A 17,776-nucleotide genomic window follows, 5' to 3' on the forward strand; every position below is an offset into this window, starting at 1 on the left:
TTTTAAAATTTAATCTCCACCATTCATTCTCTTAACCTTCATCTAATTGTCATTTTTTAATCCAACCTTTAATTTTTTTTTCTCATCCAATCAATCCCTACCGTCCATTCATTTTTACCCTAAATCCAATAGTTTAATTTCAATAATTTGACATTATTAAAGAAAAAACATAATTTAACACAATTTAAAAGTGTATTGGGCCTGCTCCAGTAATCGTCAATTTAGACCCAATTCAGTAATTAATTAATTATTCGTATTAATATATCAAACCGGACCCACAAAAACAATATATAATGAAATAAAATGTCTAAATAAAGTAGTGAATAAAATCCATAAATTAATATTCATATTTAAAAGACCGAAACAATTTTTTAGTCAAAAGTCAAGATCGCCCCCTCTAAATCGCAAACTCCATAAAACACGGCCATTAAATTAATAGTAAATTAAAATAATATCAAAACAATATTTTAACATTAATTAGGCAATAAAATTAATGGTTTGGCTTGAATTTTTCATTTGTCTCGTGTGAAAAATATTATATGAAACTGTCGAATATATAAATTAACTTATGTACACGTGGCAGAGGTCGTTGTGGCAATCAACGCCAAATCTAAAACTAATTAGGTAGAGGTTAACAAAACATCTAAGCATCATCTGCCACGTCCCTTATTTGTACAGCAAGGAAATGATTGGCTTTTCAATAATGACAAGTGGAATTTGTTGAAATTAGGGTGTTACTATTATTAACAAATACCCCACCTATTTTTAAATCTTATTTTTCTTGAATGTGACAATTAAAATCCTTTTAAAACCATGGTTTTGGCTGTGAATATGATATGCTTTTTTATATTTAATTATAATTATATGTGGTTGCTAGATGGGGACAACATTCACAATTCTTAGTTTAAACAAAATATCTTTCATTTTTTAAAAATCATAATTGTGACTAAATTAATTTTAAGACGACAAAAGAAATGTAAGATTATACAAAACTTAGTAAATAATAATTATATTTGTATTATTATTAATTTTAATGTACCTTTCGGATGGTATGAAAGAGCGTATATGTTTAAAAGACCCTCTGCCTCGCTCTGATTTGGCAAGTAGGTCAGCTCTTGCAATTTGCCAAATTGTCACCTAATTGCCAGCTTGGCAAGCTTCTGTTGCTGACGTGTAATTGTATTTACGCGCCCATTGGATCTCATTAAATTACTAAATTACTAAATTACTAATACGCCCTTCTCAGACTCTGATTTTGCTTTGTTCAGATATTTCTGTCATTTCAACTTTAATAAAATATTATGTTACTTTCAAAAAGTTAGTTATAAATAAATTATTGGACAATTTTTTAATAAAAATTAATTTAAAAAATTAGTTTTTTTTTTAAATCTTGAAAATAATATTTATCTTTGTATTTTATAATGATTTAGTTTATTTATTTTTAAATTTCGAATAACTTCTCCAATTTTAGTATACTTCATATATAAACTTTTAAATTTATAATAATTTATCTACCATTAAAAATATTGTTAAGATTTAGTTCAATATTTAGTTCTTATAGTATCTACCGTTAATTTAAAATATTGTTAAGATTTAGTTTAATAATATTTACCTTAGATTTAATGAAATTTCTAAATATTTTTATAAGTTATTAAAATGAAATTGTTATAAGATAAAAATTTGAAATAAAATATTTACAGGAAAGAAAGTGAATCAAATCAAAGATATTTTTATTTTTGAAATAAAGGAAGACAGCTAATCCCACAACCATTACGGAATATACATTATAGAAAGCTATTATAAAAGGCTAATCGTGCGTTCATTAAAACAAATACAATTCTTGATTTTCAAGGACTTTCGGCGGACAGTTCCGCCATGAAACCAGGGCTCCGGCCCACTCCGGCTGCAGTTCCGCGATCTGCCGGCACCACCCTTCTCGGGAAGTACGGCTTAGGCCGTCTTCTCGGCCGTGGAAGCTTCGCCAAAGTCTACCAAGCAGTTTCCTTAGCCGATAATTCCATCGTCGCCGTCAAAATTATCGACAAATCCAAAACCGTCGGCGCAACCCTTGAACGATGTATAGTCCGGGAGATCGCCGCCATGCGCCGACTCGATCACCACCCAAACATTCTGAAAATCCACGAAGTCATGGCCACCAAGTCCAAAATCTACCTGGTGGTCGAATTCGCCGCCGGAGGCGAACTCTTGGCGAAAATCTCCCGACGTGGACGTTTCACGGAAACCGTTGCTCGCCGGTACTTTCAACAACTCGTCTCGGCCCTGAAATTCTGCCATGAAAATGGCGTTGTTCACCGCGATGTGAAACCGCAGAATCTTTTGCTAGACGAACAGGGCAATTTGAAAATCTCCGATTTTGGACTCTCTGCTTTACCCGAAAAACTCAAAGATGAATTGCTTCACACGGCTTGCGGAACTCCGGCATACTCAGCGCCGGAGGTCATGATCCGACGCGGAAACAGGGGATATGACGGAGGAAAGGCGGACGCCTGGTCTTGTGGAGTGATTTTATTCGTAATGCTCTCTGGGTTTCTCCCTTTCGAGGAAAGTAACCTTGCGGCAATGTACAAGAAGATCCACCGTCGAGAATTTCAAATCCCTAAATGGATTTCGAAACCGGTCCGATTCTTAATTTATCACCTCCTCGATCCGAATCCCGAAACGAGGATGAGCATTGAGGCGCTAATGCAAAACCCTTGGTTCAAGAAATCGCTACCACGGAAACAGAGTAACGAGAGCCTGATGCAGTCGATGAAGAATTATCGATTGGGGAAAGAGAGGGGAATAGGGGAAATGAACGCGTTCGATATAATTTCGATGTCATCGGGGTTGGATTTATCGGGGCTGTTTGAAACGACGGAGAAGAGGGCGGAGAGGAGGTTTACGTCGAGGGCGACGGTGAGGGAGGTGGAAGAGAGGGTGAGGGAGATCGGCGGGGTGTTGGGGTATGAGGTGGAGGCGGTGGCTGTGGCGAAGGGAGGGGCGATCGGAATGGGGAAGGGGAGGGTGGTGGTGGTGGTGGAAGTGGTGGAGATGGCGGTGGCGCCGGTGACATTGACGATGGTGGAGGTGAGGGTGATAAAAGGAGGGGAGGAATTTGAAGAACTCCATTGGAGATGCTTTGAAGCTAAACTTGAAGGATTTGCTGTTCCATGGCAGATGAAATGTAATCTGTGAATCACCCCTTTAATTTTGTAAAGCTTTTTTGATCGTTGTTTTGTTAGTGTGTAAATTGGTTCACACTCAATATTTAAACAATCATATTAACGAATATTTCTTCCCAGAATTTCAAAAAACTTATTAATCATCCTTCCTCGCACTCATATCAATTAGAAACCTTAAAACATTTTTGTGTGATTCGATATCAATTGAAGAGTAGAACGACTTCGGAAATGAAGTGTCATCCAGTTATTTGTGTCCAAAAATCAGTTTGAAATTGAAAAAATTGTTCAAATTGTTCATGAGGGAGACTGTAACAACCTCCCTGAAGCATTTAAGAGGCCAAATAGTATAACATCTGTAGGGTTTTAAAATGCCAAATAGTACAATACCTGGGTAGTTAGGTTACAATTTTATCTGGGTAAATTAGGTTGTTAGAATGTTGTAATTTTAGTGTTTTCAAAAATAGGGTTGGGTTGTTGTAAGTATATAAAAATGTGAATCACGACCAATAAAAAAAAATATTGAGAATAAAATTTTCCTACAAATAAAGAAGTATTGAAAATAAAATAAAATATAAAAAAATAATATTAAGATATAATATCTAAAATATATTTAAAGAGTATTTAACACAGATTTTCATAAATCAATGGCATAAATGGGAAAGGGACAAGTTGATGAGAGGGACAGGCCTCGGAAAACGTTTGCAGACTCCAATAATAACATTTAACACAACTTTTTCTTTTTTTATTTTTTTATTTTTTTATGACATGACAATTAAACCAAATTTTGGCTGGTAATACTTTACCAACTTGGCAATGGAAATATTATTTTAAAACAGTCCAAATAAGACTTAAGCAGCAGGTTTGGAGGTACGTGGCAATTCCTAATTGGTCATGGTGCTATACGAGGTGTATCGACGACAACTCCAAAAAAATGGCGCTCTGCCTCTGTTCTTCTTCTTCTTCCCTCCCCGTTTTGGACTTCATTGACGGAGAAACTATGAACACTTGGGGGTTGACTTGACTTGACTTGACTTAACACGCACTCAAATTAATGGGGCATGGGTATGAATGGGAAGAAATTTTGCTGCAAAATTTCCAATGTTACTGTTTATATTAAGTGGATTGGAGAAACGTTTCCTCCACGGGAGAAAAATGAAAATCATTTTGATTATAAATACACATTGCAAATCAACCAAAACAATCTACAACAAAAATGGAACCACCCCCAATCCGCCATACCCTTACCTCCTCTCTACTCTTCTCCTTCTTCATCTTCCTCTTCCATCACTCTGCCGCTCAACCCCCCGACGCCGACGGCTACACCTGCTCCACCAATCAGACTGCCGACCCATGTCAGGCCTACGTCTTCTACCGCGCCGCCGCCCCCGGTTTTCTCGACTTGGCTACCATTGCTGACCTCTTCTGGGTTAGCCGCCTCCAAATTTCCCGCCCAAGCAATATCTCTGACTCCAACGCCACTTTCCCTCTCCTCTCCGGCCAGCCACTCTTCATTCCTATCAACTGCTCTTGCAAGTCCGTTAATGCTTCTGTCAGCATCTCTTATGCTAATCTCTCCTACAAAATCAACCATGGCGATAACTTCTGGCAAGTCTCCACCTTTAAGTTTCAGAATCTTACCACTTACCAATCAGTCGAAGTCGTCAATCCCACTCTCGTCGCGGTCGATCTCCCCATCGGTGTCGACGTCGTTTTCCCCATCTTTTGCAAGTGTCCCACTCACACGCAATCCCAAAATCGTGTTAATTTCATGGTCTCTTACGTGATTCAGCCCACCGATTCTCTGCCTTCGATAGCTTCGAGATTTGGGGTAGAGACGTCGGATATCACAGACGCGAATCGGCCCAACCCGGAGCCGTTCGAGACGATTTTCATCCCGGTGAGTCGTCTGCCCAATTTGACGCAGCCCATTGTGGTGTCGCCGTCTCCAGAGCAGGCCCCGGTCCCAGTGGTGGAGGGGAGAAACAGAGCAGTGACAGGGCTGACCATTGGGATTGGGATTGTGGGGTTTCTGCTGATCGTGGTGGTGGGTTTGTGGGTTTGTGGAGTGGGGAAGAGGAGGAGTAAGGAAAGGGAAATGGAGGAGGGAGTTGAGAAACAGAGAGTGCAGGACATTGGGGTTTGGATGGGGAAGGAGAAAGGGAAGCAAATGGAGGTGGATTTAATGGCGGATGTGTCGGATTGTTTGGATAAATACAGAGTGTTCAAAATTGAGGAGCTGAATGAGGCGACAGATGGGTTCAGCGAGAGTAGCTTGATCCAAGGGTCGGTTTATAAGGGGAGCATCGACGGAGTTGAGTACGCTATCAAGAAGATGAAGTGGAATGCCTATGAACAGCTCAAGATCTTGCAGAAGGTAACATTAGTAACATTATCACCATTTCAGACGTGAAAAAGTGGACCCTTAACTTTAGCTAATTGTTTGAATTTGGTTATTTTGATTGAAGATAAACCATGGTAATCTAGTGAAGCTCGAAGGGTTTTGCATTGACCCTGAAGATGCTACCTGCTACCTAATTTATGAACATGTAGAGAATGGTTCTCTTTATTCATGGCTACACGGAAGCCAAAGGCAGAAGCTGAACTGGAGAACGAGATTGAGGATTGTCATTGATGTCGCTAACGGGCTACTTTACATCCACGAGCACACGAGGCCGCAAGTCGTGCACAAAGACATAAAAAGCAGCAACATTCTGTTGGATGCAAGCATGAGGGCTAAGATAGCCAACTTTGGGCTGGCAAAGTCGGGGTACAATGCCATAACCATGCACATTGTTGGAACTCAAGGCTATATAGCACCCGAATACATAGCGGATGGAGTGGTGTCGACAAAGATGGACATCTTCTCATTCGGAGTTATTCTGCTCGAGCTGATCTCTGGGAAGGAGGCCATTGACGACGAAGGAGGGGTTCTATGGATGAGAGCGAGTACTGGATTTTCGGAAGGAAAGGAGAAGTTGGAAAGGTTGAGGAGTTGGGTTGATGAAGCGCTTTTCGAGCAATCGTGTCCAATGGAGAGTGTGATGGATGTGATGAATGTGGCTGTTAGTTGCTTGCAGAAGGACCCTACGAAGAGGCCGAGCATGGTCGAGGTGGTTTATGCGCTAAGCAAGAGCGACGATGCTGTGTTCGAGTTCTCTGATGATACTTTATCAGATCCTCCCTTAGCTGCTAGGTAGCCAAAGCCGTTGCCTACTATACAAAGGGACAAGCATATGCAATATACACAATATTAGAAGCTTTAAGAGTACAAGTTTTTTTTATCTGCCTCCCTTGAATGAAGGCAGTTTGAGAGTGAGATAAGATAGATGGCATGTAGATTAGTAAAGGAGTGACACCAAAATCATCCGGCTTAATAAGCGGCAATAAAATGGCTAAAGCACCACAACTTTAGAACCATTACGTTTCACTTCTTCAACCTAGAATAGTTCATCTTCATACGGATTCTTGACCATAACCAATATTGATGAAGGCAAATCCACGAACACGAACTGCATAGAGGATTGTTGAGAGTAATCACCTTGGCTAATTAAAAAGAAGATCAAAGTTTATTGAGAAGCCCAAAAACAAAGTCATAAGAGCTCGTACTCAAATGGGACAATATCATACAATTGTGGAAAATCGTTATTTCTATCATGGGTCATAGCCATGTGATAGTGTTGATGGTACCATTGCCAACCAATAGCCATAATAGATGAGTGGCGATTGAACCTCTCTATGACCCTTTTTCCAAAATGCTCCAAAAGAAAAGAAGACGAGGTATGTGTTAGAGGTCCCTCTTATCAGAAAAGAAGGAATAAATATTGTTCTCACCGGGAGGGAACAACCTAGGATCCACAAATCACCTGACCCTACATTCANGGGAGCAACCAAACCAACACGAGCAGGGGCTCCAACCTGCACAAGAACAGAAAACAAAAGAACAAAAAACGTACGGTAAAGCAGCGATCAGATTCTCTAAATTTAATATGCGAATCAACCGGCCATTTTCCATTTTCCTGTCTTCAGTCGTCCATCTTCCCTCCTTCAATTCCACCCTTCTCCAACACCCTTCTTCCATTACGAAGAATTTCACAAGAGCCAGATGTCTCTGAGTCAACGTCAATGCTCGTACTTCCGCCTTTCGCCGTCGCAACTGCCTCGATTCCGTCGGAGATTTTCGTTTTCGACTTCCAGGTACTTTCTATCCTATTTTCGCTTCTTTTCTTCTCTCCATTCTAACTTCCTTCACCGCGAGCTATCTCTGACTAACATGAACGCCATTCCACTTAATCGCTTGACTTTCCCGCGTAATTTGTGTACCGGTCGAACTGCTACCATTTTACTACCGATTGAAATTTAGTGTGTATTGGAAACTCCGCCCGACCTGTGATCATATAATCTTGGAGTGTAGAAGATGTGTTTGTCAAAAGTATTCCAATGGAGACTTTCTTTTCCTTTCTGTTTAATTTATTGCGTGATTATTTCTGTTTAACAGTTTCGCATCATTTTCCAACAGAACCTTGCCTTCTCACTTTTCGTGGACCGACCATTCCAATTTTAATGCTTGTCCTCTCGTGGTTTGTGGAGGTGAGTCTGTTGTAGATGGATATTGCGAAATGAATATCAATGCACAGTGAAGTTGCCTTTACGAGTACATATTCCATTTTAGGCTTTGAATAATTCGAGTTTTCAAGACAATCTGGTTTATTTCCCGCCATCAGTTTAACGGAAACGGTTATGTTTTTGATTTCATCGTTTCTTTCCATGTACTACATGGACTCCTGTGGAATAAATTGGTTAAGCTACCGTAAGACAACTACTTTTATTCATGTTGTGTACGAACCGGCATTGATCTATTGTTTTGCTTCTTATGCATTGAATACTGTAGATCCATCGCTTTTATTCTCCTGATGACGTTGATTCTATGGCAGGGACATGGGAGGTCTGTTCTCAAAGGAAACATGAGCGGGTACAGACTTCAATGTGTACAAGCAGCTCAAATGATCAGAATGCCAGTGTATATAGAATTAACCCACATAATTTTCCTCAGGTGACTGTTGGATGATAGGTTGAAAATTTGTTTTATCTTTTTGCTTGTGCATTAAGCGTACGATTGCCAACTTGCTTGATCTTACAAAATAACTGAGACGCAACAACCTTATGTAGTCTTGCCTTATACATCTAGATTGTGCTATATTATATCTGGAGAAATCAAATTTGGGCACATAATGGCCAATATTTGTGTGATCTGTACTGTCAGGTCTCCCTTTTCAACCATACATTACGGTTCGTTATATGCAAGCATCTGTATGTCTCGAGAGTTTTAAGAAACATTGCTGGGAGAGCAAGTTTGTGAATTTTGATACATTAGGAACTTTGATTTTTGAATGGTAAGCAATAATTACTATATGGCATAAGGGGCCAACAGTGACGATAAATTCCTAAAAACTTCAATAATTAGGGATGTTGGGCCGGTTTGGAATGACTTTCCAAGTGGTTTAAAAAGTGTTTTTGTGGGAAGAAAAAAAAATGTTTTTAAGTAGTTGGAAAGTCATTCCAAACTGGTCTGACATGTTAAACATCAAAGCTGTTTTTTCTCTTTTGTCATCTTGCTATGAGGCGAGTAGGGTATTCCTGTTAGAAGTTCTTTGAGGTAGACAGAGAAATTGTGAAATGAGGAAAGTAAGATGCATTGACTATTTACTACAACTGTCTATCTATTTCTAATATTCAATTTTTTTTTTTCTATGGAGATTTGCTTCTTAATTTTGTTCTTGGGGTCATGTTAAATGCTTAACTAATTTTCTTGTAAGCTTTGAATGAGTTTCCCCTTTGGGCATTTGTTGCCCGCTAATAGGATAAACTAAAAATCATTATTTTTTTTCCCTTTTTATCTCTTGCAATATAGAGAACTTGCTTATTACCTATGCCTTTAGTTCACAAAACTTGCTGATTTTCTGATAATTATGCACTGGAATTGTATCAGGGTACCCAAGCTAAAGTTGCAGTCAACGTTGTATTTGCAGCTTCCCTTTTCAGCCTGACACAACTTACCTCTGTTAAATTTATAGCCAAAACTGTCCTAGAGCGATTCCCTTGTATCATTCAAAATTTTGGGGCATTTAGCTTGCCATTTGCATGTGTATCTAATACGTTGAATAAACCGACACCCCTTCAGTTGGATATATACACGCCTGCATTTAGGGATATCAGATGGAGTTTTGCACGACTGATATACCTATTCAACATTCAACTTGAGAGAAACATTGGCACGTAAGTGAGGTGCATATTTGTTGCCCTTGTTCATATTTTGGGGAATGATTGTCACTCATCTGAATTGATGCTGTAGACTTCAAATGTGATGAAAGAAATAGATGAACTGCAAGAACCATGTATTCCATGATTGCATTGCATTACTCACCTTTTTTTCTCAGTAGAAATTCCTGTTCTTCAAGAATTGAGAAATCATCTAGTTTCGTTTTTTTTTACTATTATTTATTTATTTATTTTATTTTAAGGTTCCTAGTGGTGCTCCTTGTGGCATGCATCTCATTTATTTTGATCGGTGGTTTCCTGCTCTTCAAGCTCAGGTACTCTACTTTTATTCCTTTCTGCTAAGTACTAACCTGCAGCTTTAAATAGACTTCATGCTGTAAATGGTAAGATCTGATATATAGCGTATTTAACCCTTCCCAATGCAAGTCTTGAATAAGTGAAATATTCTGTTTTGTTTCCTGTGTTCAAAAGTGGAGAGTTAAAATGGAATGGGAGGGTTTTAGATTTGCTGGGGTATAACTATCTCCCCCAGTCCCCTCCAATCACTTTCCCTAACTTGTCAATTTTAGGGGGAAAAAGCTGCATTGATTTATGCAACAATTATACTAAAAAATAAAGATATGTGGGATCAGCAAAGACCTGTTGTGTTATAATTTTGTTTTGCTTTCTATTTTAAAATAAGAAATATGTTGTTTGAACAATTTATTTGTCTCTTTTCTTTTTTTTTTTTTTTTTTTAAATTTTAATAAGAAGATAATGACAGTCTAGTTTTACGTTATAATTTCTCTGAAAGTTAATTTTAATTACCTAATTACTTGAACTTTCAATCTGTTGCATACGTTTCAATTCTTGCAATCAATTGTTAGTTTGGTTCTTGTCTGTTAGTTCATTGATCCTTTCTACTTGCGATGCACATTCTTGTTTACAAATCTGGGAGTGTCTTGAACAGAGGTAGCACTCAATCTCTAGAGGACTGCTTATGGGAAGCATGGGCATGTCTATGTTCATCATCCACTCACTTGAAAGTATGCTGCATTTCCATATGAAGATCCTTGAGTTCTATTTTATTAATGATGAACTTCAACTGTTTTCTTAAAATTATTTGATAAGTATCTAAGAACTATTAATCTGACTCAGAAACATCTATATTTTGAACTAACAGCAAAGAACACGAGTTGAACGTGTTATAGGCTTCATTCTTGCCATATGGGGAATATTATTTTACTCTCGTCTACTCAGCACAATGACAGAACAGTTTAGGGTAAGCCTAATGACAAAAAAACAGAAGAAAAAGTAGGTGTTTACTGAAGCTAATTTCCGTACACTTACTACTTATGCTTGTTTGGACAGCATAACATGCAAAGGCTGAGGGAAGGTGCACAAGTGCAAGTTCTGGAGTCTGATCACATCATCATTTGTGGTGTCAATAGTCATTTGACTTTTATTCTGAAGCAGCTAAACAAATACCATGAGTTTGCTGTTCGCTTAGGCACTGCAACTGCTAGGTAACTGTTGCTCCTCCTGTCATAGAGTCTATGTCAACATCAAGTTGTTATAAGCATTGGCAAGTACAGTTTCTTTTTGGTCTATGTTTTCAGGAGACAGAGAATTCTTCTCATGTCTGATCTTCCAAGGAAACAAATGGACAAGTTAGCTGATAATATTGCGAAAGATCTTTACCACATTGATGTTCTTACGAAGAGGTAACTATGATGACGTTATTTTCTTTCTTAATGATAATTGCAGACAGAAAATATTTGCTCTCTTTTTTGGATCTGCATATGGAGTTACCTTATTCGATTTATTTTCCCGAAGGAAGCGAAGTTACTAAATTTTTTTCTCTATTGGCCCGATTTATCTTTGGTCTCATCTAACTCCATTAAGTTGGTGGTTTCACAGTTGTAGTCTCAGCTTAACAAAATCATTTGAAAGAGCTGCTGCCTCTATGGCACGAGCGGTTATTATACTGCCAACAAAAGCAGACCGGTAAGAAAGTTTTCAGCTATAAGTATATTTCTTTGTCTTCGTGTACTGTTGTTTTATTGAGCGGTTTTCTTGTCTTACATATTATCTTTTTTTTTCTCTGACCTTGTAGAACTTGTCTTTATTTATCAAAGTTAATGATTTCTTTGTAAATGCTACTGAACTTTAGTAGTTGGCTCTAAAGTTGATGCAATCTTTATGAAATGTTGATCTAGATTAATAATATTATGGAGTGGGGATGACTATTCTGATTTTCATAAATTGTAATCACGAGTAGGCAATTGCTTATGACCTTTAAATAATAGTTTCATCAAGTTGCAAGAACATCACTCCTTTCAACGAAGTTGAAGTTCGTACAATGAATATTTTTTTTGGAAGTGATAAAAGATGCATAATTTAGCATTTCCAATGCTCGAGTAGTTTTGTCCTTTTAAACATGTATGCGAATTATTTTCATACTACTTTTATTATTTTAATTTCTTCAAGTATTTCATGGTTCCTTTATTCTATTTATGAGATAGACAAATCTGATAACTTCTCCTTGTTCCTTCCACTGTCCTCCATTGGATATTGAGGTGAATTTGCCCTTATGTAGGTTTCTCAACCATCCTTGGTTTTTTTATAATTGTGGTGATATAGGAAGTAATCATTGTTCACCGTTATTGAATACTTATCCTGGAGACTTTTAAAAAGAAAGCTATTTTTACAGCCAATTGAAGAAAAAAGGTGTCTTGGGTATGTAGTGAGGGTGAGTCCTACTAAATAGAGCTTTTGTTTTTCATTCAGTTAACATTAAGTGTAGTTGAAATTGAGATATTGACCAGTATAGTCTGTAGGATCACTTATTTTGCTTTTGAATAGGAGAAATAAATCTTGGAATTATGGATTAACTAAAGCGTATTGCACACAAGTTTATTAGGTATGAAGTTGATACAGATGCATTTCTCTCTGTTCTTGCCCTTCAACCCATTGCAAATATGGACTCCATCCCAACTATTGTTGAGGTATGCTACCAATAAATAACAATTTGATCAGTTTATCAAATTTCAACTATGAATAGCTGAATCTGAACCTTTTCTTTATGAATTCAGGTTTCTAGTTCCAATACATGCGAGCTCTTGAAGTCGGTCACAGGACTGAAAGTAGAGCCGGTGGAGAATGTTGCCTATAAATTATTTGTCCAATGTTCTCGACAGAAGGGGCTCATAAAAATTTACCGGCACTTGTTGAACTATCGAAGTACGTGACAAATTTATAGTTATCTTAATTACATAAGAAAGTGTAGGGAGAAACTTCTTTCCTGGAACAACTGAAAGAAACATTGAGAAAAGAAACTTCCATCTTCTCATTCAAGTGTTGTCACAAAGGACGACTAACTGAATCACAATAAAGGGAGTAAAAGACTAGATGCTCACAATATTTAGAAACTTGTTCTTGAATTTCTAGGCCTTTCAGTTTCCAGTCTAATCAAATTTGTAATGCTGTGCTATTGCAGAAAATGTATTCAATCTATTCAGTTCTCCCCGTTTTGTTGGTCTAAATTATAAAGAAATACGCCAAGGATTTCATGAGGTACTTATTCATCAGCTAAGATTTCTCTCCCCATTCCCTTTCCTTTTTGCTGAATGGGTATTTCTACAGGCAGTTGTTTGTGGTATCTATAGAAATGGGAAGATACACTTCCATCCAAATGATGATGAGATTCTGTGGCAAAATGACAAGGTATGAATAATAGTCATCCAAACGCTGATTCATATCTCTCTTTTTTTAAAAAGAAAAAAGATAAGGGAAAAAAAGAAGCAGCATTTAGTTTTGATGGTCCTAGTCTGAAATTCGATCAAATTGCTTTGTGTTGCTCTTTCAGGCATATTATCTCAAGCACCAATTTTTTTTTTAATTCAAGTTTCAGCGCTGAAATAAAATTTTGATTTTAGTTGGTTATAAATAAATCAGTATCTGCGCAAAATTGCTTTTAGAAGTATGTTATGTTACACTTCTCACTCTGTTCTTAGACTCATGCCAACCATCCAAAGAACAAAAACCAATGGTTTAAAATGCTTGTATGTGATGTGCTTGTAATTTTTCAAGACATGATAGGCTCCATTTTCTCTGATAGAAAGGTAGGGTGGGTGTCGCTGAAGGCAATAATCTTGATACTGCCCTTCTTTAGACTCGCAACATTGATTACATATTAATTGCTAGACGTGGACAAAAGAATTATAATGCTATGGACTAATTGCGTTTATATGGTGATCTGATAAATTCTCAAGTAGTTTGCTTTGAAGGAAACAGCTTCGTTCGATACATTTTCTCAGTTGAAGTTGAGCATCTCTCATTACTTAATTATCTTCTGATGTAGATTTTGTTCATTGCACCTCTCCTTGGTGGACATAAGGGAATGGATGGTCATTCAAATGAGACCAATGGAGGAAGTAATGCCATTAAAAAGCTGGAAAGTATTAAAAACAATAATATAGGTTTACAGAAATCTCTGGAAACAAATGGAATGGGATTTGAGAATATCATCAAACATCCAACAAAACCTTCTTTCAAGGTAATATTTAAGTGATCTGTTTGTATTATCAACAAGCCAGTAAGCATGGTAGCTAATGTTTACATTGCACACAGGCTTCAAAGTGGACCGTGGGACCAAGAGAATGCATACTTTTGCTTGGTTGGCGCCCAGATGTTGTAGATATGATTGAAGAATATGATAACTATCTTGGACCTGGTAGTGTATTGGTAAAGCTCTTCTCTGTATTAATTTTCTTCATTTTTGCTAGACTAGAAATCTTTGTATTAGATCTTGACTCCAGTGTATCACTTTTGCATAAGAATATGATGTGCTCTGCATTACAACAGTTCATGCATTATAGTCACTAGTCATGATCTTATGAAAAAAAAGATGCCTTGATTACAGTGTAGATTCATTGAAATATATCCCCATTTAGCTTCGCATCTCCACTTGAATGGAGGCAAAAGCTTCAATGAATTTTCTGGATAAAAAATAGCTCACATAATGGAAATTGGATCTCTATTGAAAGTGACGACACCTGGGTTCTTAGGAATGTGAAGTTTTTGTGTCATGATGTGATGCATTCAACTCCTGATTAGCGTCGTTGGGCTTGAAGAACCAGTTTTATACATCTATACTTTTGGTCATATGTCGCACGAATGTGGTTGTTGGACCATAATTGTGAGCTCTTGTGTATATGCAGGAAATTTTAGCAGATGCATCATTTGAAGAACGAAAGAAGGCTAATAAAGCTGTCGACCACAAGAAGTTAAAAAATGTCAGAGTTTCTCACAGGGTACTTACGATTGTCTTAATTGAATGAAGATAAGTATAGCCTTGTAGAGCATTTTAATTCTTTCTTTAAGCCTCCTTCCATAATTTTGTACCTCTTTTTTGTATGATGTAGATTGGAAATCCCATGGACTATGATACCTTAGAGGAAACCTTAACAAATATTAAGAGTTCTTTCAGTAAAAATGAAGATGTTCCTTTATCTATTGCGGTGATATCCGACAGAGAATCGCTTCTTGGGGGTATGGATATCAAAACTATCTTATGTCTTTTTTAGCTTGTGTAATGTTTCTGTGTGTTAATTACCTGAAGATGGATTGGATTAATTTGCAACTTTTCAGATCCATCTAGGGCAGACAAAAACTCGGTATATACTCTTCTCCTTGCTGAAAGTATCTGTAAAAAGCACGGAGTTAAGGTATTTGTTGTTTATACCAAAGTAATATTATCAATAGCACAATCTTCTTATAAATACTATTCATCAATCCTTTGACATAATACATTTATGGAAAGCTCGATCATATTATATCATAGGCGGTCTTTTTGTGTATTTTCTGGAGAAAGTGCGGTCTATAACATGACAATTTATCTCAGGTACAAAATCTTGTTGCGGAGATTGTTGACTCCAAATTGGGAAAACAAGTAAATGCTTCGTTTTGAAATTTTCATGTACAGCATTTTTAGGATATTCAAATATGGACGTAACTGTTACAACGTATGCAGATAACCAGAATAAAACCTTCCCTGACATACATTGCAGCAGAGGAAATAATGAGTCTTGTCACTGCTCAAGGTCTGAAAATGCATTGGACCTCTTTGAGATTGTTAGTGCTAGTGACGTCCTAATTCAAGGATATATTTTTGTGGCACAGTGGCAGAGAATAGTGAGCTGAATGAAGTATGGAAAGATATTTTAAATGCCGAGGGTGATGAAATTTATGTGAAGGTACATCTCTATTTCTTTGTCCACGTTACCTTTTATAGCTATGAACGTTGAGGTAAAACGACCGGGTTGAAAGTACAATTCTTTCCCTAGTTGAATTTTTTTGGTCTCGTGATTAGATGACTAAATAAAAATAAATGCGAAGTATAGTAACAGAGTATTAGGCTCAAGTTAAAGATGCTCATCTGTATAACCGTTTGTGACATAATTGCCTCATGGTTTACATATCTTCTTGACACAGGATATCAGTGGCTACATGAAACAAGGAGAGGATCTCTCATTTTCAGAACTTACCGAAAGAGCAAATCTAAAGCAAGAAGTTGCCATTGGCTATGTTAAAGACAATAGGAAGGTAAGAATGGTAGTTGAATAATGGAGAGAAATGTAGGTTACAAATCTGATGCATTATTGTGGTTAATGCAGGTAATCAATCCAATACCCAAGTCCGAACCGCTTTCTCTCCAATTGACAGATTCGTTAATTGTTATATCAGAGCGTGAATGACGAAAAAAGAGGTTCTCTTCCATCTCTACTTGTGACGTTATGTTCATATACACAATCAACATATAATTTTTTTCTCCCCCCATAGGTATAGAACAGAAGAAAGTACCACACACGAAATTGTCAAAATATTGTAAATAGTCTCCTTACATGTGAATCATAGTGCTTCAAATATTAGATCATAGTGTAGAATTCCTTTTGAAGAACATGTTCCTTTTGTAAATAGTCTCCTAAAATCTTAATACCCACGGAATGGTGGGTTACTTTTTATGATTTCAAGGGACAGAAGTTGTTTTATTCTGTAACCCAAATGAATCTGACCATCTTAACAATACTTTGAATTAGGAGTCTTAATTAATTAATTAATGGTGTCGGATAAATGAACTTAATTTAATCTGCAGACAGACAACATATTATAATTACATTAAAACGGAACAGATTTGTCTGAGATTCCCACATAAAAAAGACCTCGGAAGGCTCATCTTTTTATTAATCAGCTTAGGAATCAGAATCACATTCAGTGCATTCTGCAATTTCAGTATAGAAAAAACTAAAATATGAATAATTCCATGAAGAATCAGAAAGTAATTGTAGAGAGTGCTTGTCTTTTGGTCTCCAATCCAAATTCAGAGTATTAAATTTGAAAGAGAGATTTTTTTTTACAAACTTCAAAAAATATGCTCGTTGCTCGATAAGATTTGCTGAAAATATTAATATATATTAATAAATATAAACTTTTAATTGGTGGGTTTTCTTATGGAGTGGCTCAAATTTTTACAATAAATGCTGGGATTTGTTTGGTTTCAATTCAATATATATTATACTTTTTTCTCTTTTTCTTTTTTTAAAAATGCGCCAGACAGACCCCAAAAAGGTTTCTACTTTTATTTTTTTTTAAATCTATTTTCAAAAATAAAAAAACAAAAAATTAAATAGCAAATCTTTTTTATAAACACTATTTTCACATATAATTTTTTTTGTCGGCTTATTATTTAAAAAGTAAAACTTAAAACGTTAGAAAAAAATTATTTATATTTTCGGAATTGGACCAAAAATTTTAACTTTTACAAAGAAAAAAGAAAAAAAAAAAGGATACTTATAATCATATTAAAATTAATTTTTTTTTTCTTATATAGAAAAGAAAAGAAAAAGAAAAAGAAAAAGAAAAAGAAAAAAGGCAATGTGTTGGATGCTGTTTTATTACAATCATTAATCCATGTGTGTGAGCTGTGGCTGTTTTATTGTTTTATTATTTTATTATTTTATACCAAACTTCATCTTTCTTCTACAAAACCCTAATTCTCAATAACTAATCCAAGCTTCAAAATCTATGTTTGCACTAATAAAACATAAAATGAGTTATACATATATTTTACCATTATAATTAATTTTCATGAAACTAAAAAAATAAAAAATACTTTAATACGTGAAAAATCATTAAAATTTACATTAGTTTCCTTTTCTATTAATAATTCCCAATCAACCTCATAAATTTACATATTAAAAAACAATTGACTCTCTCATCCATTTTGTTTGTTTTCTCAAACAAAGTCTTCAATCCATGTTAGCTAGAAATTAATGATG

At 36.3% G+C, this 17,776-nt stretch overlaps 3 protein-coding genes across 5 annotated transcripts; all 3 read left to right on the plus strand.

Annotated features, from left to right (window-relative positions):
- Positions 1–1,801: 1,801 nt before the first annotated feature.
- On the plus strand, positions 1,802–3,304 carry LOC111790486 (CBL-interacting serine/threonine-protein kinase 7-like). The gene has a single exon (XM_023671405.1). The coding sequence runs from the start codon at positions 1,876–1,878 to the stop codon at positions 3,193–3,195; it is 1,320 nt and encodes a 439-aa protein (XP_023527173.1). The 5' UTR covers positions 1,802–1,875; the 3' UTR covers positions 3,196–3,304.
- An 880-nt stretch (positions 3,305–4,184) lies between these two features.
- On the plus strand, positions 4,185–6,599 carry LOC111790474 (serine/threonine receptor-like kinase NFP). The gene is made up of 2 exons (XM_023671384.1): positions 4,185–5,556; positions 5,648–6,599. Exons 1-2 carry the CDS (start codon positions 4,396–4,398, stop codon positions 6,377–6,379), a joined length of 1,893 nt encoding a protein of 630 aa, XP_023527152.1. The 5' UTR covers positions 4,185–4,395; the 3' UTR covers positions 6,380–6,599.
- Positions 6,600–7,177: 578 nt separating this feature from the next.
- LOC111790470 (putative ion channel POLLUX-like 2) lies at positions 7,178–16,497 on the plus strand. 3 transcript variants are annotated; one of them, XM_023671379.1, is made up of 24 exons: positions 7,178–7,376; positions 7,678–7,769; positions 8,114–8,232; positions 9,169–9,455; positions 9,701–9,772; positions 10,408–10,483; positions 10,621–10,719; positions 10,809–10,963; positions 11,057–11,161; positions 11,358–11,444; positions 12,361–12,445; positions 12,533–12,680; positions 12,937–13,013; positions 13,083–13,163; positions 13,801–13,995; positions 14,070–14,183; positions 14,660–14,752; positions 14,864–14,990; positions 15,090–15,166; positions 15,343–15,390; positions 15,472–15,541; positions 15,621–15,694; positions 15,933–16,043; positions 16,115–16,497. In XM_023671379.1, the coding sequence occupies exons 1-24, from the start codon at positions 7,285–7,287 to the stop codon at positions 16,193–16,195; spliced, it is 2,565 nt and encodes an 854-aa protein (XP_023527147.1). In that variant the 5' UTR covers positions 7,178–7,284; the 3' UTR covers positions 16,196–16,497. The 3 variants fall into 3 exon arrangements, with proteins under 3 accessions (XP_023527147.1, XP_023527144.1, XP_023527148.1); XM_023671376.1 differs by having other exon boundaries at positions 8,114–8,199; XM_023671380.1 differs by having other exon boundaries at positions 7,699–7,769.
- The last annotated feature ends 1,279 nt before the right edge of the window (positions 16,498–17,776 follow it).

The sequence above is a fragment of the Cucurbita pepo genome, chromosome LG03 (genome assembly GCF_002806865.2).
Source record: "Cucurbita pepo subsp. pepo cultivar mu-cu-16 chromosome LG03, ASM280686v2, whole genome shotgun sequence".
Lineage (NCBI taxonomy): Eukaryota > Viridiplantae > Streptophyta > Magnoliopsida > Cucurbitales > Cucurbitaceae > Cucurbita > Cucurbita pepo.